The sequence below is a fragment of the Ranitomeya variabilis genome, chromosome 2 (assembly GCF_051348905.1).
Source record: "Ranitomeya variabilis isolate aRanVar5 chromosome 2, aRanVar5.hap1, whole genome shotgun sequence".
Taxonomy (NCBI): domain Eukaryota; kingdom Metazoa; phylum Chordata; class Amphibia; order Anura; family Dendrobatidae; genus Ranitomeya; species Ranitomeya variabilis.
Window position 1 is genome coordinate 657,404,801 of NC_135233.1, and position 14,397 is coordinate 657,419,197.

The following is a 14,397-nucleotide window of genomic DNA, read 5'->3' on the forward strand; positions in this document are numbered from 1 at the left end:
ATCTTTGCAGTGCAGAATAGGGGCAGCACTATCAATACAGCAGGCACAGTATTAAGAAGAGCAGTAGAATAGAACTGTTAAAGCACACTATGGGTAGTTTGTTTTAAGAAGGTGGAAATGATGATGGAGAAGTTTGAAAAAAAGCTTTGAGGTCTAAACAAAATGGAGAAGATGCAGAAAGTGACTCCAACCTGAGACGATGTTAGCTGTGAGTGCCTGTTACTGCCTCTATCAGTGATGTTTTCTGCTGCATGCTCTGTAAAGCTTAGAGAGGTATTCCCATCTCCAAGATCCTATCCCAATATGCAGTAGGTATAATAATAATAATATCAGCAAATAGCGCCAATTAGAAATGTATTGTTTTTCTGATTCACTATGTCTCTTTTCCAATGCAGGCATTGCAGGACCTTGGGTATGCATGGTTACGACCACTGATATAGTGACAGTTAGTTAGTTGAAAGTGGTCGCAACATGGATACCTAAGGTCCTGTAATGCCTGCACATGAGGAAAAAGACATAGCGAATCCGAAAAAAAGACACTACATTTTTAATTGGAGGTAATTGCTAATATTATTATTATTACACCTACTACATAGTGGGATAGGACCTTGGAGCTGGGAATACCCCTTTATTTTAATTTATAAAGTAGTGTCTATCCAGGAACAATGCATTTTAAGACCACAGCAAAGCAAATGATAAGCCAAACGCCACTGTCCCTCACAGACCTGTCACAACTCAGTATCAAGTAAATTTCAAGTTCCTCTTGAGTTCCAACAGTAAATCTCTATCTCTTTAGAGGGATCCTACCAGCAAGATTTACCCCCTTAAAGTATTGGGATGGTTGTACCAGTCTCCTAATGTTTGGTGCAATGTCAGTATTAGAACTATGTATTTTTGTACCTACTGCAATATTGAAGTCTAATATCGGTGCCTCTGCCCCCGGACTAGTGTGGGAGCTCCGTCTTTAATCTCTGCACTTCGCTGGCATGATACCCCCCATAGTGTAACTGACAAACCAGTGTGTGCAGAGAGAACAGAGAGGAAGAGCAGAGGGATGACATGTTCTCCTCCTCCCTGTTCTCCCTGCACATGCTATTATATCACACAATCACATTGCTGGGGGGTATGATGCTAGCAAAGTGCAGAGATGAGTGATGGCGCTCCCAGACTAGGACGGCGAGAAACATGATTATATAACTTCAGTTTTATAGAAAAAAACACCCCCACATAGTTATAATAAGGACATGGTTACAAATGTCATAAGGAGTCTGATACAGAACTCATAACATTTTATGGGAGTAAATCTTGGTGTCGGGTTCCTGTTAAGGATGCCTACCCTGTTTTATGGAAATGGATGTAAACATGTGATTGTTAAAAAAAAATGGCTTAAAAAATAACAAGAGTTCTGAATGTATTAGCATTTCACTGGGCAATTACACATTTTCAAAGATAAGGTCTTAGGTTTAATTCAACTTGGAATGGAGGGGAGATCATATTTAAGTGCTAAAAAAGTAAAATGGTGCATGTCATACAGTCATAAATGCATGTGGTTCAATGAGAAGTCAGTCCATTGTGCATGTCGCATCAAGTGTTTACGCTGTAAACTTCAGAAGTTAATTTTGTCTAAGTCATCTTAACAAAAATCCTGTTCTAAATTATTCAATTATTATTAACAATTGGTCGGCTAAGCAGATAAAGCTCTGCGATTCTCTGGGGTCCCTATTTAGTCATGATATTGAAAGCACCTATGAATGAGTACAATTTCCTTTTCTGTGCAAAAGGACATATAAAAGCATGCCGTAGCTCTCCAATCTGTACAAGGGTGCTTGAAGCTCCTGGATTGTATTGGCTACAACTGCTGTGTAGCGCAAAGTAAGTGCAAAACATCATATGAACAAAGGCAGAGTACGTCACAATGGATCTCTCCAACACATTCATCATTCTGCAAATGCTGAAAAAACTAATAAAACATCCCTGCAAATACTGGCAAAAAAAGCTTTAGTCCTTGTGCTGCCTCTCTCATTCCTCAGCACTCATAGTAATCTCACTGAACATAAAATTCAAAGTAAACACAACCCGCAAAATCGGGCACAAGTATTTCCTTAATACCCAACATGTGGGAAAGAGTTAATGCAGTTTCGCATTAATCATGTTCCTTAAGAATTTTTTTGAACAATAAAAAAAAGCTTAAGAAATGGATCTAGACATTATCAACATGGTTGTGAGGCTACAACTGGGGTATCATCTTTTGTAAATGTCCTCTAACCACTTCTCGTCATCTTGCTCCTCCTCATCTTCTATGGGTTCTTCTGTTTCCATAGGGATGGGTACTGGGACATAGACTTCTTGACTGTTGGTGGTTTTAACATGTGATTTAAGCCCAAATTTTCGCTTCACCAAATGGAATTGTTCTTTGACGTAGTTGTAAAACTCATATTCGTATTTCATGCGCTGGTAGAGGACTTGTAGGGCATTTGGAGATGGGAACGTTTTCTTCACCGTCACTGTCAGATTTCCAAGCTTTCTGTGGTCTGAAGAAGGAACATACAAATACAAATATATACATTTGGTTAAAAATAACAGGACCATGAAAAAGTTGTGAACAAAACATGGCTTCAGTTACCTATTGCCATCAAACATAGCTTAAACGATAAGGACACTTTTGGGTCATTCTATTTTTTTAGCTATAACATATTTTTCCAATAGGATATTAGTAAAAAAATGGCGTGTTTGGCTCCTACAGTAAACCGCTGAATTGGTAGAGACTTATTGGAGAAAAAAGAAGTCCCCTGACTATGGTATGGAGAGAGCTTAGATAGTTGTTAGAGTGAAGAATGATGTTTTCATTTTACTCCAATTTTTTTAAATATTTTTTAATTACCTAATTGCAGATATGGGATTAGTAATGGATTAATTAAGGTACCGCATATTTTTCTCTGAGTAAATTATTAGGAAGTATGAAGAATTGAGGAAATTCTCCACATCTTGGACATGTTCACATATTCAGCATTTTATATCAGTATTTGTAAGCTTAAACCAGGAGTGGGTGGCCATAGATATCAAATATTTATCTGCAGATTATTAAGCTTTTGTTTTTATCCACAGACTTTGGTTTTTCTGCAGATTTCTCCAAAATTAGCTGGATCTGCCACTGGTTCTCAAGTGAGAGGAAAGCTTTACTGAATAGCGTGATGAACATTTGCATTTCCACAAGCAGGAATGGCACTCATTGTCAATGCAAGAATTTAATATAAAATAAGAACAAAAATTTCAAGTACCTGGATTTTTATAAATGCTCATGACATCCTTGAAGTAGTGAGGTAAAAATCGCTCAAACAGGAGCAGCACATCTTCAAGCTCCTCTAGAATTCCAACAAGAAGAAAGTTCTCTTTCACATTCTGCTTTGCACGTTCCAAAGCCCACTCACCAGGATCCCTAGAGGGATTACATACATGAGTAATTAGCAATTTATAAGGCATATTTTTCAGAACAATAACTTTTTATGGTGTTCTATAAAATTGCTCCAATTTTAACAGAATTGTTACCTGAGCTCAAAAATGAACAGAACAGAACTTTAGGAGAGCAATGTTGCGAAAAAGGATGTTCTGTTAAAACTCAAGGAATACTGTAATTCCTTTTTCTTCTGGAAAACTGAGAAGACCACTGACAGAAAACACCTATTTAATTATGCTTAATAGTCCCACTTTAAAGCTTTAAAAAAGTCCAGGATTAAACAACTACAGACAGCAGAATCAAACAGCAAAAATGACCCTGGTTAATCCTGTCCTAGCATTTTTATTTCACAAGAAAGAACAAACTTTTTAAGTTTATCTGATTAAATTTTTTCAAAATGAACCAGGCAATTTTTTTCTGCCCAGTCCTATGTTGCGCTACAACTTTCAAAAGTTTTACCTTCATGAAGGCTGAGGGTTCATAGATTCCCTACCTTTATTAGACCGCTATGGAAGCCTGTGCAAGACATAATAGCATAACAGAATTGGCACTAACTGACACAATGGCCAGCCACTGCAGTAAACACATTTAATTGTCGGAAGTATCTTATTAATCTTAATTATTTTTATATTCTTGGCTGACATTTTGGTGGATGCAGAAATGGTTTACAGTTTTATGCAATGTCATGGTCATACTTTACAGTATTCATTTGTAACAGAGTGACCATTGTGATCTGAATGTTTTCAAGTGTTGTAGCCTAGCATATATAATAATGATTAATATAACGAATAATGGAATCAGACATTAAAGGGAACCTGTCAGAAGGGTTGTGAACAGTAACCTACACACAGTGTCAAGTCGGCGCCGTTATACTGAATAAAATGATACCATAGTTGATGAAATCCATCTTGTGGCTGTTTCTTAATCTCTATTTTCAGTTTTGTGTTAATGAGATTCTCGTGCCCTAAGGCGGGGTCGGTGTATGTGGTGCTCTGATTAGATATTCATAATGCAGACTGCGGACAGGTCACTGGTCCCTCAGTGACTTGCACCCTAGTTTGCATAATGAATAATTATAATCAAAAAACACTTCTGCAGGCAAGTGCCGGCCGTGGCACCTGCGCTGCAGCATAATCCCATGTTTACTGTGCACTTAATCCCTTTTGCTTATTTAATTGAGCGAGGAAAGAAAAAAGTCAATTTGAAAATGGCACCTGCCGCACTGGCAGCTATTGGTGTGTATAGAGATCCGATAGCTGCTGTTGCACAGGCGCCAGGGGCGCCATCTTGCTGGTGATGAAAAAAAAATTTACTCCTCCAAGATGGCGCCGCCCGAGCAGTAGCCGCTATCGGTGATCTCCGAGAAAACATTTTTTTTTACTTTTTACATGGTCCAATAGTCTCCATGGGAGACTAGAAACTGCCATAATCCGATCGGCTCTGCTACATACAGGCGCCTGTATGTAGCAGAGCCGATTACTCACTTGCTATGAGCGCCGAGCACTGGGTGGTACTCATAGCAATCTGCAGTGACAACCGTAGAGGTCTGCTGGAGACCTCAGGCTGTCATGCCAACCCATCAGGGACCCGTGATTACGATGGGATGATTTCCGGTATGCTTGCCGAAAGCGTGAGTTAAATGTCGCTGTCAGAGTTTAACAGCGGCATTTAACAGGTTAAGATCCGTGGGTGGTTCGCAATTCCACCTGTGGTTGTTGCAGGCACATGTCAGCTGTTCAAAACAGTTTGACATGTGCCGGAAAAGATGTGGGCTCACAGCCGGAGTCCACATCAAAGGGAGGGAGTCCTACATTGGCGTACATTTACGCCCGATGTTGGAAAGGGGGTATGTGCACACAATGTCTTAATTCCAATAGCGAAATTGCTTCAGGAAAAAGCCAGCGGTCTTTTGCCTGAAACGGCTTGGCAGGTGACTTTGCCTTTGTTTCTTGCGCTGGCTCTGCCTTATCCCTATACTTTCAACTATAAAAAGTGGGCAGCTTCCAAATGAAGCCACGAGAACAATGAATATGCTGCTTCTTTTAACCTCTTCACTGTTTCCAAACCCTTAACTGGTTAAAAGAAGTAATAAAAGACTTTTTAACATTGCTGTAAATTTTGTTCATTTTTTATGGCGGCTTTCGAACTCTTTTTCAAATGGATTCCAAGGTGGAATCCACCTAAAAAAAATACATCAAATGTACAAAGCCTTAAACCAGTTTAAAAAAAACATTAAAAAAAACGGGTCAGATTTGAGAATTTTGTAGAATAATTGATATCTGATATAATATTTTCTTGAAAAACACGTTAGATTTGTCGGCCTCAAAAATGTTGTGTAAACATATCCATGATCTGTCTTCTACAATCTAAAAATCTAAAAGAGTGCTTTAGAGTAGTTACCCACAGCAGTATTAGAAAAGTGCATTTTTGTATCATTACAGGATGTGGCTAAATGATGGCTGTGAGCCAATAGAAAAATATAAACACACTGCAAACAGTGCAGTTTTTGTGTCTTTTTTAAACCCTTTGGTGTATTTCTGGGGTTGCTAAAAGTTTTGGGGTTGTTGAAAAATGCTAAAAAATGAAAAAAAAAAGTTGAGAAATGCATGGAAAAATTGCATGAAATTCTTATTTTTTTAATGAAAAAAAAATACTCCTACAAAATTAAATCTTAAAGTCTTGATATCCTAAGTGATGAAAAGTAGTGATGAGCGAGTGTACTCGTTGCTTGGGTTTTCCCGAGCACACTCGGGTGACCTCCAAGTATTTATGACTGCTCAGAGATATAGTTTTCATCAGTAATGAGAAGGTGTTCATAACATCTGGATACATGATATTAACCCCTACCTCACAAGGGCATCACCAAGGTTGCCAACTTTACTTTTTATTTTTTTCTGGACAACTAATCAAAAAATCCCGAACAGTGAACATTTTTTACAAACAAATTTGAAAACCATAATAAATCATTAAGATTATACAGTGGTACGGAAAGTATTCAGACCCCTTTAAAATTTTCACTCTTTCTTTCATTGCAGCCATTTGGTAAATTCAAAAAAATTACCAAAAATGTTTACATTACTTTTTTTTTTCAGTCAAGATGGGGCAAAGATTGTACATTAATGAGAAAAAAATGAACTTTTTTGAATTTACCAAATGGCTGCAATGAAACAAAGAGTGAAAAATTTAAAGGGGGTCTGAATACTTTCTGTACCCACTGTAAGTGATACATGTCTACAGCCCATAGTTCTGATAAGAAGACATCAGCTGCATTCACTGTAAAATGATGATAAATAGTCAAAATAATTTGTAAAAGTTTCTTCGGCTTCACAAAAATTAAGGACACTGAAAAATGGTACAAATTGAAATTTTATATTTTTTATTATTTAAAAAACAATATTTTTTTTATTTTTCAATGTATGTTTCTAGTCCCTTTTGCATATACAGGTGCTTCTCACAAAATTAGAATATCATCAAAAAGTTAATTTATTTCAGTTCTTCAATACAAAAAGTGAAACTCGTATATTATATAGAGTAATTACAAACAGAGTGATCTATTTCAAGTGTTTATTTCTGTTAATGTTGATGATTATGGCTTACAGACAATGAAAACCCAAAAGTCATTACTGCATATATTGTAGCATATAGGTAAAAATCTCAGTCTCCTGTGAAGCTCGATCTCTAGCTGAGCTTCACATGAGAACCAAAGATGACTTATCTTATGCTCCTCGTGTAATGTGGACTGGAGAGCTCACAGGATGATTTGAATGCATTGAGAATTTTTAGATATTATTTAGTTCAAGTGGTTGGTCTCTGCTTTATTCTCAAAGGGCTCAGGGTAGAGTAATTAAAGTAAAAATATTACATTCACCTCGTCTACCGGCGCTTGTTCCATGCTACTACTATTCAATTGTTTTGAGCGAGGCCACGCACATCAAATTGGAATATGGCCAGAGGCATGCATATTGCACACTTGCGATCACACGTCCACTCAGTCTCACCGCTGGCGCCTGTCCACTGTGCTTTTTTACATGTAGCGCACACTGACCTGTGTTGGATTTTGTTTTACATCTGCAACATTTCAATTTCTCTTGTGGGTATGCATAGCTTATAGAATTTTCCACAAATAAAAAAGGCATATACGTTTTTAGTGCATTTTCGCTGTAAAAACACTAAAAATGCTTGTAATCCACACATAAGTGTAAAGTTTTGTGAAAGCCAAATAAGTTTCATAAACAAAGCAGCTTTATTTAATAAAACATGACATGCCAGAAATAGCCAAAAACTTCTGCATCAAAAATGTGAGAAAAATGCATGTAAAAAACACAGATAAAAGGTACAGAAATTATATAGAAAGTATGCGGGCTCTCCATGCATGTGCTGTGTCTGTGACACAGCCACGACAAATGCAGCTGCAGCGCCGGATAGCTGATCAGTCGGAGCGCTCCAGTTAGCCGGGTTCCTGATGCAGCTTATTCGGTAAGCGCAATAGCTTGCCGAATAAGGAGGGACCTGAACAAATTGGCTCATCTCTACTTCTTACACACTTTGGATTTTTTTTCACCACTTACATAAAAAAGAACCTTTACATGTTTGGTATCTGCAAACTCATAATGACCCAAAGCATCATAATTGCAGGTCAATTTTAGCATTTAGTGCACGGGGTAAAAAAAAACAAAAACAATTGTGGAATTGCACTATTTTGCAATTTTACTACACTTGGAATTGTTTTTCCCATTTTCCAGTACACAATATGGTAAAATCAACAGTGTCGTTCAAAGGTACAACTTGTCCCGCAATAAACAAGCCCTCATGTGGCTATTTTGATGGAAAAATAAAAAAGTTATGGTTTTGTCAAGAAATGGAACAAAAAACAAAAATGCAAAAACAGAAAATTGCAAGGTCGTGAAGGGGTTAAAATATGGGAAAACTCCTTTAAAAAATTGGAAATTGCTCTTACCTGCGACCATATATTTCAAAAGTTTTAATTGAGTTCACAAATTTCTGCAAATACCTAAAAATATGTGAAATGGCTATACAAATTTGTTTACCACTAGAACTTGTGTCAATCAGCTTCTTTGACCAGGGGAAAATACAATGCAACAGCACTGATTCACTAAATGCTGAAATACTTGTACTTCAAGAAGCATCCCATTAACCTCTTTTCTTCTCTAAACCTGTCCTTACAGTGGGGAAAACAAGTATTTGATACACTGCTGATTTTGCAAGTTTTTCCACCTACAAAAAATGGAGAGGTCTGTAATTTTTATGGTAGACACACTTCAACTGTGAGGGACAGAATCTAAAAATAAAAACAGAAATCAAATTGTATGATTTTTCCATAATTAATTTGCATTTTATAGCATGTAGTAAGTATTATGTAAAACAGATAAACAGAACTTAATATTTGGTACAGAAACCTTTGTTTGCACAGGTCAGACATTTCTTGTAGTTCTTTGCCAAGTTTGCACACACTGCAGCAGCGATTTTGTCCCGCTCCTCCATACTGATCTTCTCCAGATCTTTCAGGTTTCGGGGCTGTCACTGGGCAACATTGAGTTTCAGCTCCCTCCAAAGATTTTCTATTGGGCTCAGGTCTGGACACTAGCTAGGCCACTCCAGGACCTTGAAATGCATCTTACAGAGACACTCCTTAGTTGCCCTAACTGTGTTTCAGGTCATTGTCATGCTAGAAGACCCAGCCACAACCAATCTTCCATTCTCTTACTAAGGGAAGGAGGTTGACGGTCAAAATCTCGCAATGACTCCATCCATCCTCCTTTCAATATGGTGCAGTCGTCCTGTCGCTTTGCAGAAAAGCACCCCCAAAGTACGATGTTTCCCCCACCATGCTTTCGAGGTCAGGGCGGTGTTCTTCGGGTTGTACTCATCGTTCTTCTTCCTCTAAACACAGCAAGTGGAGGTGATACCAAAAGGATCATCCAGATTGTCATTGGTGTACTTCATTCAAACGGGCCTGGACATGTGCTGGCGTGAGCAGGGGAACCTTGCATGCCCTGCAGGATTTTAATCAATGACAGCCCAGTGTGCTACTAACGGTAATGTTTGAGACTGTGGTCCGACATGTGCTGGCGTGAGCAGGGGAACCTTGCGTGCCCTGCAGGATTTTAATCAATGGCAGCCTAGTGTGCTACTAACGGTAATGTTTGAGACTGTGATCCTAGATCTCTTCAGGTCATTGACCAGGTTCTCCTGTGTAGTTCTGGGCTGATTCCTGACCTTTCTCTGAATCATCCTTACCCCACAAGGCGTGATCTTGCATGGAGCCTTAGACCGAGGAATATTGACAGCCATTTGTGTTTTTTCCATTTTGTAATAATTGTGCCAAAAGTTACTGACATCTCACCAAGCTGCTTGCCTATTGTGCTGTACCCCAACCTAGCCTTTTGCAGTTCTAGAATTTTGTCCCTAGTGTTCTTATATAGCTCTTTAGTCTTGGCCATGGTGGAGAGGTTGGAATGTGATTTATTGAGTGTTTGGACAGGGGTCTTTTATAAAGGTAAAGAGTTCAAACATAGGTAATGAGTACAGAGTAGAAGGCCTTCTTAAAGAAAAAAAACTAGCAGGTCTGTGAAAGCCAGAATTCTTGCTGGTTGGTGGGTGATCAAGTACTTATTTCATGCAATAAAATGCTATTTAATTATGTAAAAATCATACAATTTGATTTTCATTTTTCTTTGCTAGATTCTGTCTCTCACAGTTGAAGTGTAACTACGATAAAAATTACAGACCTTTCCATTCTTTGTAGGTGGGAAAACTTGCAAAATCAGCAGTGTATCAAATACTTATTTTCCTCATTGTATGTTTATGTAGTGTAGTGTGTTAATATACTCACCTATAGCCATTTTCTGCAGCATCCAGGACCGTTCCGCTCCTCTTGAGTGATGTCACCACTCTTCAGACTCTCCGGCACACTCTATGCTCTACGCATGAGCCAGAAGTCTCTTAGACAATGTAAGTTTTGTTCTGACCCTCCATAGGCTTACATTGTAAGGTCACATAGAGCGCAGTGTGACCCATAGAGTCTGAAGAGAAGTGAAAAGGAACAAAAAAGGAACATAATGGCACTGGATACTGGAGAGAGTGGCGGTAGGTGAGTATGTTAACACACTGGCAGTACCCTACATGCACACAGCTTTACAGGATAAAATAGTTAATAGGAGAGCTTATTTAATGTGACTCTCAACTCCAGATAAAGAGGAATGATGATTGGGGGACTCAAGCACTTTATAGTAACTTATTTCCCAATACAACATTAAAAATAATTGCAGACTACAATAACTTATCTGCAGATAACCTAATGAAAAAAAGAATCAAAGCAAAATGAAACTTTAGTAAATAACCAGCTGTTCCTCCAACTTTGTAGGATAGAAATTCTTTTCTTGTGTCACTTTACCTGCATTTAGGATGTTGTCCACAAAAATATGGTATAATGTAAAATAATCTTGGATTGGAACATTCTGCATAATTTTCCAGAATACATTCATTAATATCCTAAAAAGAAATAATAGAGTTGTTAAAAATGGCAAAATAATCCTATGCTGAGCAGATGTATAAATATGGGACATTTATGGCATAGCCTCCTGATTTGCCATATACCGTATGTCAAAGATGGGACAATATTTAATGGTTGTATCTAAATTGGAATAAAAACGATGATGGATAAATACTGTACTTGCTGCCACATTGCCAAATTTTTATTATTTTCTTTTTATTTGTCATATCTGAATTTTGGAAAAAATAAGAAAGTGTACGCAAAAGAACTGCAGTCAGGTATAAGTCATGGGATAAGGGATCACCTCTCGATTGCTGGAGGTTTGACTGGTGGAACTCCCACAAATCCTGAGAAAGATGGCTCTGTGAATAGAGCAATGGTCAATCCTGTGCATTGCCGCTCCATTCATTCTTATGGGGGTGCCGAAGATCAGCTGAGATCAGTGCTCCGGCGGTCCCATTAAGAATGAATTGAGTGGCAGTGCACATAATCAACCAGTTTTATTCCCATGAGTTTTTGCAGAGGCCTGGCTTTTAGGATTGCTGGTGGTCCCAGCAATAGAACCATAGTGATTTGGGAAGATTATGCTGCTCCCAGTAAGATGGTGCCACAGTACGAGCTATTGGATCACAGCTAAATACACCGATAGCTGCTACTGCACAGGCATAGCGTCATTTTCAAATTGATTTTTTTCTAGCTGAATAACATCAAGAACATGTATTATTAGGACATGAAACATGCGATTATGGAAGTTTTTTTTTTTAAGTACGTACATATATTAATTATGCAAACTAGGGAGCAGCTTACTGAGGGATCAGTGAAAATAAAGATTACACAACATCCACAAGATGGATTTCATGAACCAAGGTATCATTTTAATCAGTATAACGGCGCCGACCTGACGCTGTCTGGAGATTACTGTGCACAATCCTGCTGACAGGTTCCCTTTAACCAGTGGCGTAACTTGAAACTCATGGGCCCCAATGCGAAAGCACCCACGGGGCCCCCAAATATTTTAAATCTTAATAGCAATAGTATTTTTATATAGGCCAAAGGGACTCTTAGGGCCCCCTAGGCTCCAGGGCCCGGGAGTGATTGCAACCCCTGCACCTGTTGTAGTTACACCCCTGCCTTTATCCCTTTAGTGACCGAGCTAATTTTGACCTTCCTGACCAGGCCCAATATTAGAAATCTGACCAGTGTCACTTTATGTGGTAATAACTCGGGAAAGCTTGAACGGATCTCAGTGATTCTGAGACTGTTTTTTTGCGACATATTGTACTTCATGACAGTGGTAAAATTTGTTTAATATGACTGCGTTTACTTGTGAAAAATATCGCAAATTTGGCGAAAATTTTGAAAAACCCTCTGCAGTTTTCAAACTTTCAATCTTTATATCCTTAAACCAGTTAGTCATGCTGTACAAAGTAATTAATAAATAACATTTCCCATATGTCTACTTTACATCTGCATCATTTTTCAAACGTCATTTTATCTTGTTATGCTGTTACAGGGGTTAAAAGTTTAGCAGCAATTTCTAATTTTTTCATCAAATTTACAAAACCTGTTTCTTTAGGTACCAATTCTGATTTGAATGGACTTGAGGGGCCTATATATTGAAGACGCCCCCCAAAGTTATACCATTTAATACTTTAAAACTGTTGTCAGTAAATATTTTAACAATTTAAATGCTACAGAGGAATTAATGCAAAGTGGAATGAAAAAAATATATAAATTTAACCCCAGACTATAAACATGGACCCCGAGCCGTCGTCTTTCCTTTTGCTGGTAACGAAAATTGCATGGAAGCCCACGCCATTTTTGTCAGAACAATAATCTTAATTTAATTAATTAAATACATGTACAGTAAGCTGCGCACACACTGTACTAATTGTGTTTCTCACTGATATCTATATATCTATTTTATATGTATTTAATGTACAGTATGTAATCCATCTCTTCTATCCTGTTGGTTCCTGCAGTGATTTTGCAGTATACGGAAGATGAATTGCCGTCTTTTCTTCTATGTATGTAATATATATACATATATATGTGTGTGTCACTGACATATATATATATATATATATATATATATATATATTCTATGTGTATATATCTATTCTATTCTAACCTGCCACGCTGTGATTATACTGTATGCTGCAGATGAACTGCCAGCTTTTCTTCTATCTAGCTACATTATGTACTACATATATACATAATTGTGTGTCACTGACACCTATATATCTGTGTATTCTATGTGTATATATCTATTCTATCTATTCTATTCTAACCTGTCACTCTATGATTTTACTGTATGCGGCACATGAATTGCAGGCTTTTATTCTATTTATCCATATATCTATATATGTGTGTTTTGAAGAATATTTCCTTTGAAAACGATGTGTAAATGACATAGAGAACTGCTCTATATAAAAGCTCATGTTAAAATCGCATTGCAATCGGATAGCAATCGCACTGCATTCAGATGTAAATCGGATGCTAGTTGTGAAAAATCAGATTGAACTCACATTACACTCGTGCGACTCTCGGCAGGGAGACTAGGACCAATTTTCCATACTTTTAGTGTGACGCTGGCCTAAGAAGCATTTCCTGAAACTGTTTCTACTAGGGAACCTGTGTTTTTGAATTTCTCACAAAAACACAGTGTGCACATACCCTTAAGGCTATGTGCACACGTTGCGGATTTTGACACGTGGAATTGCATCAAATCTGCAGTGTGGTGCACTACCAATGTTATTCTATGTCAAATGAAGAATTGTTGTGCACATGCTGTGGAAAAATCCGTGCGGATTTTCAGCCTTTTATTTTCCACAGCATGTCAATTCTTTTGGCGGATCTGCAGCGTTTCTGCACCCATTGACTTCCATTGAGTCAGGCACATCCACAAAACTGCAGTTGTAAAAAAGATCTGTGGATTTGCTGCGGATGTGGGTGCGAGAAACGCTGCAGATCAGGAGGATGGAAGTGTGTGGGCAGAGACTATGTGCGGGTCTCTGTGTGTGTGTCCCTGTGTGTGTGTGTGTGAGTGTGCGTGTAAGTAGCCATTGTCTGATGGGACTACTGCTCCCATCCAGCTATGAATGCTATGAACACTGACAGCATTGCCGATGTTGGGAAAGTAGTCCCATCAGACAATGCATGTGTTCAGTAGTAAAAAAAGACAAAAAACATACAGAACATACAGCAGACATACAGGACATACATTACAAACAGTGCATACAACATATAACACAGAGTACATACTCACCAATCACCAAGTCCCCAAAGCCATCAATCTCCTGTAATAAAAATAATAAACCAACCTATACTTACCTTCCTGCCGTAGTCCAGTTAATAATGAGTGTCCCACGATGATCTCCCGTGTAGAACAGTGACATTGGCTGATGTCACTGCTCTACAGGGCCTCAGC

At 38.2% G+C, this 14,397-nt stretch overlaps 1 protein-coding gene across 1 annotated transcript in view; it reads right to left on the reverse strand.

Moving 5' to 3' along the window:
* Positions 1 to 563: 563 nt before the first annotated feature.
* Positions 564 to 14,397, reverse strand: part of UST (uronyl 2-sulfotransferase) — a 478,891-nt gene continuing 465,057 nt past the window's right edge. Inside the window, exons 6-8 of the mRNA XM_077289186.1 lie at positions 10,869 to 10,966; positions 3,279 to 3,436; positions 564 to 2,531 (exon numbers count right to left, since the gene is read on the reverse strand). Coding sequence (XP_077145301.1) covers positions 2,242 to 2,531; positions 3,279 to 3,436; positions 10,869 to 10,966 — 546 coding nt within the window. The 3' untranslated portion in view covers positions 564 to 2,241. The remainder of the gene's footprint in view (positions 2,532 to 3,278; positions 3,437 to 10,868; positions 10,967 to 14,397) is intronic.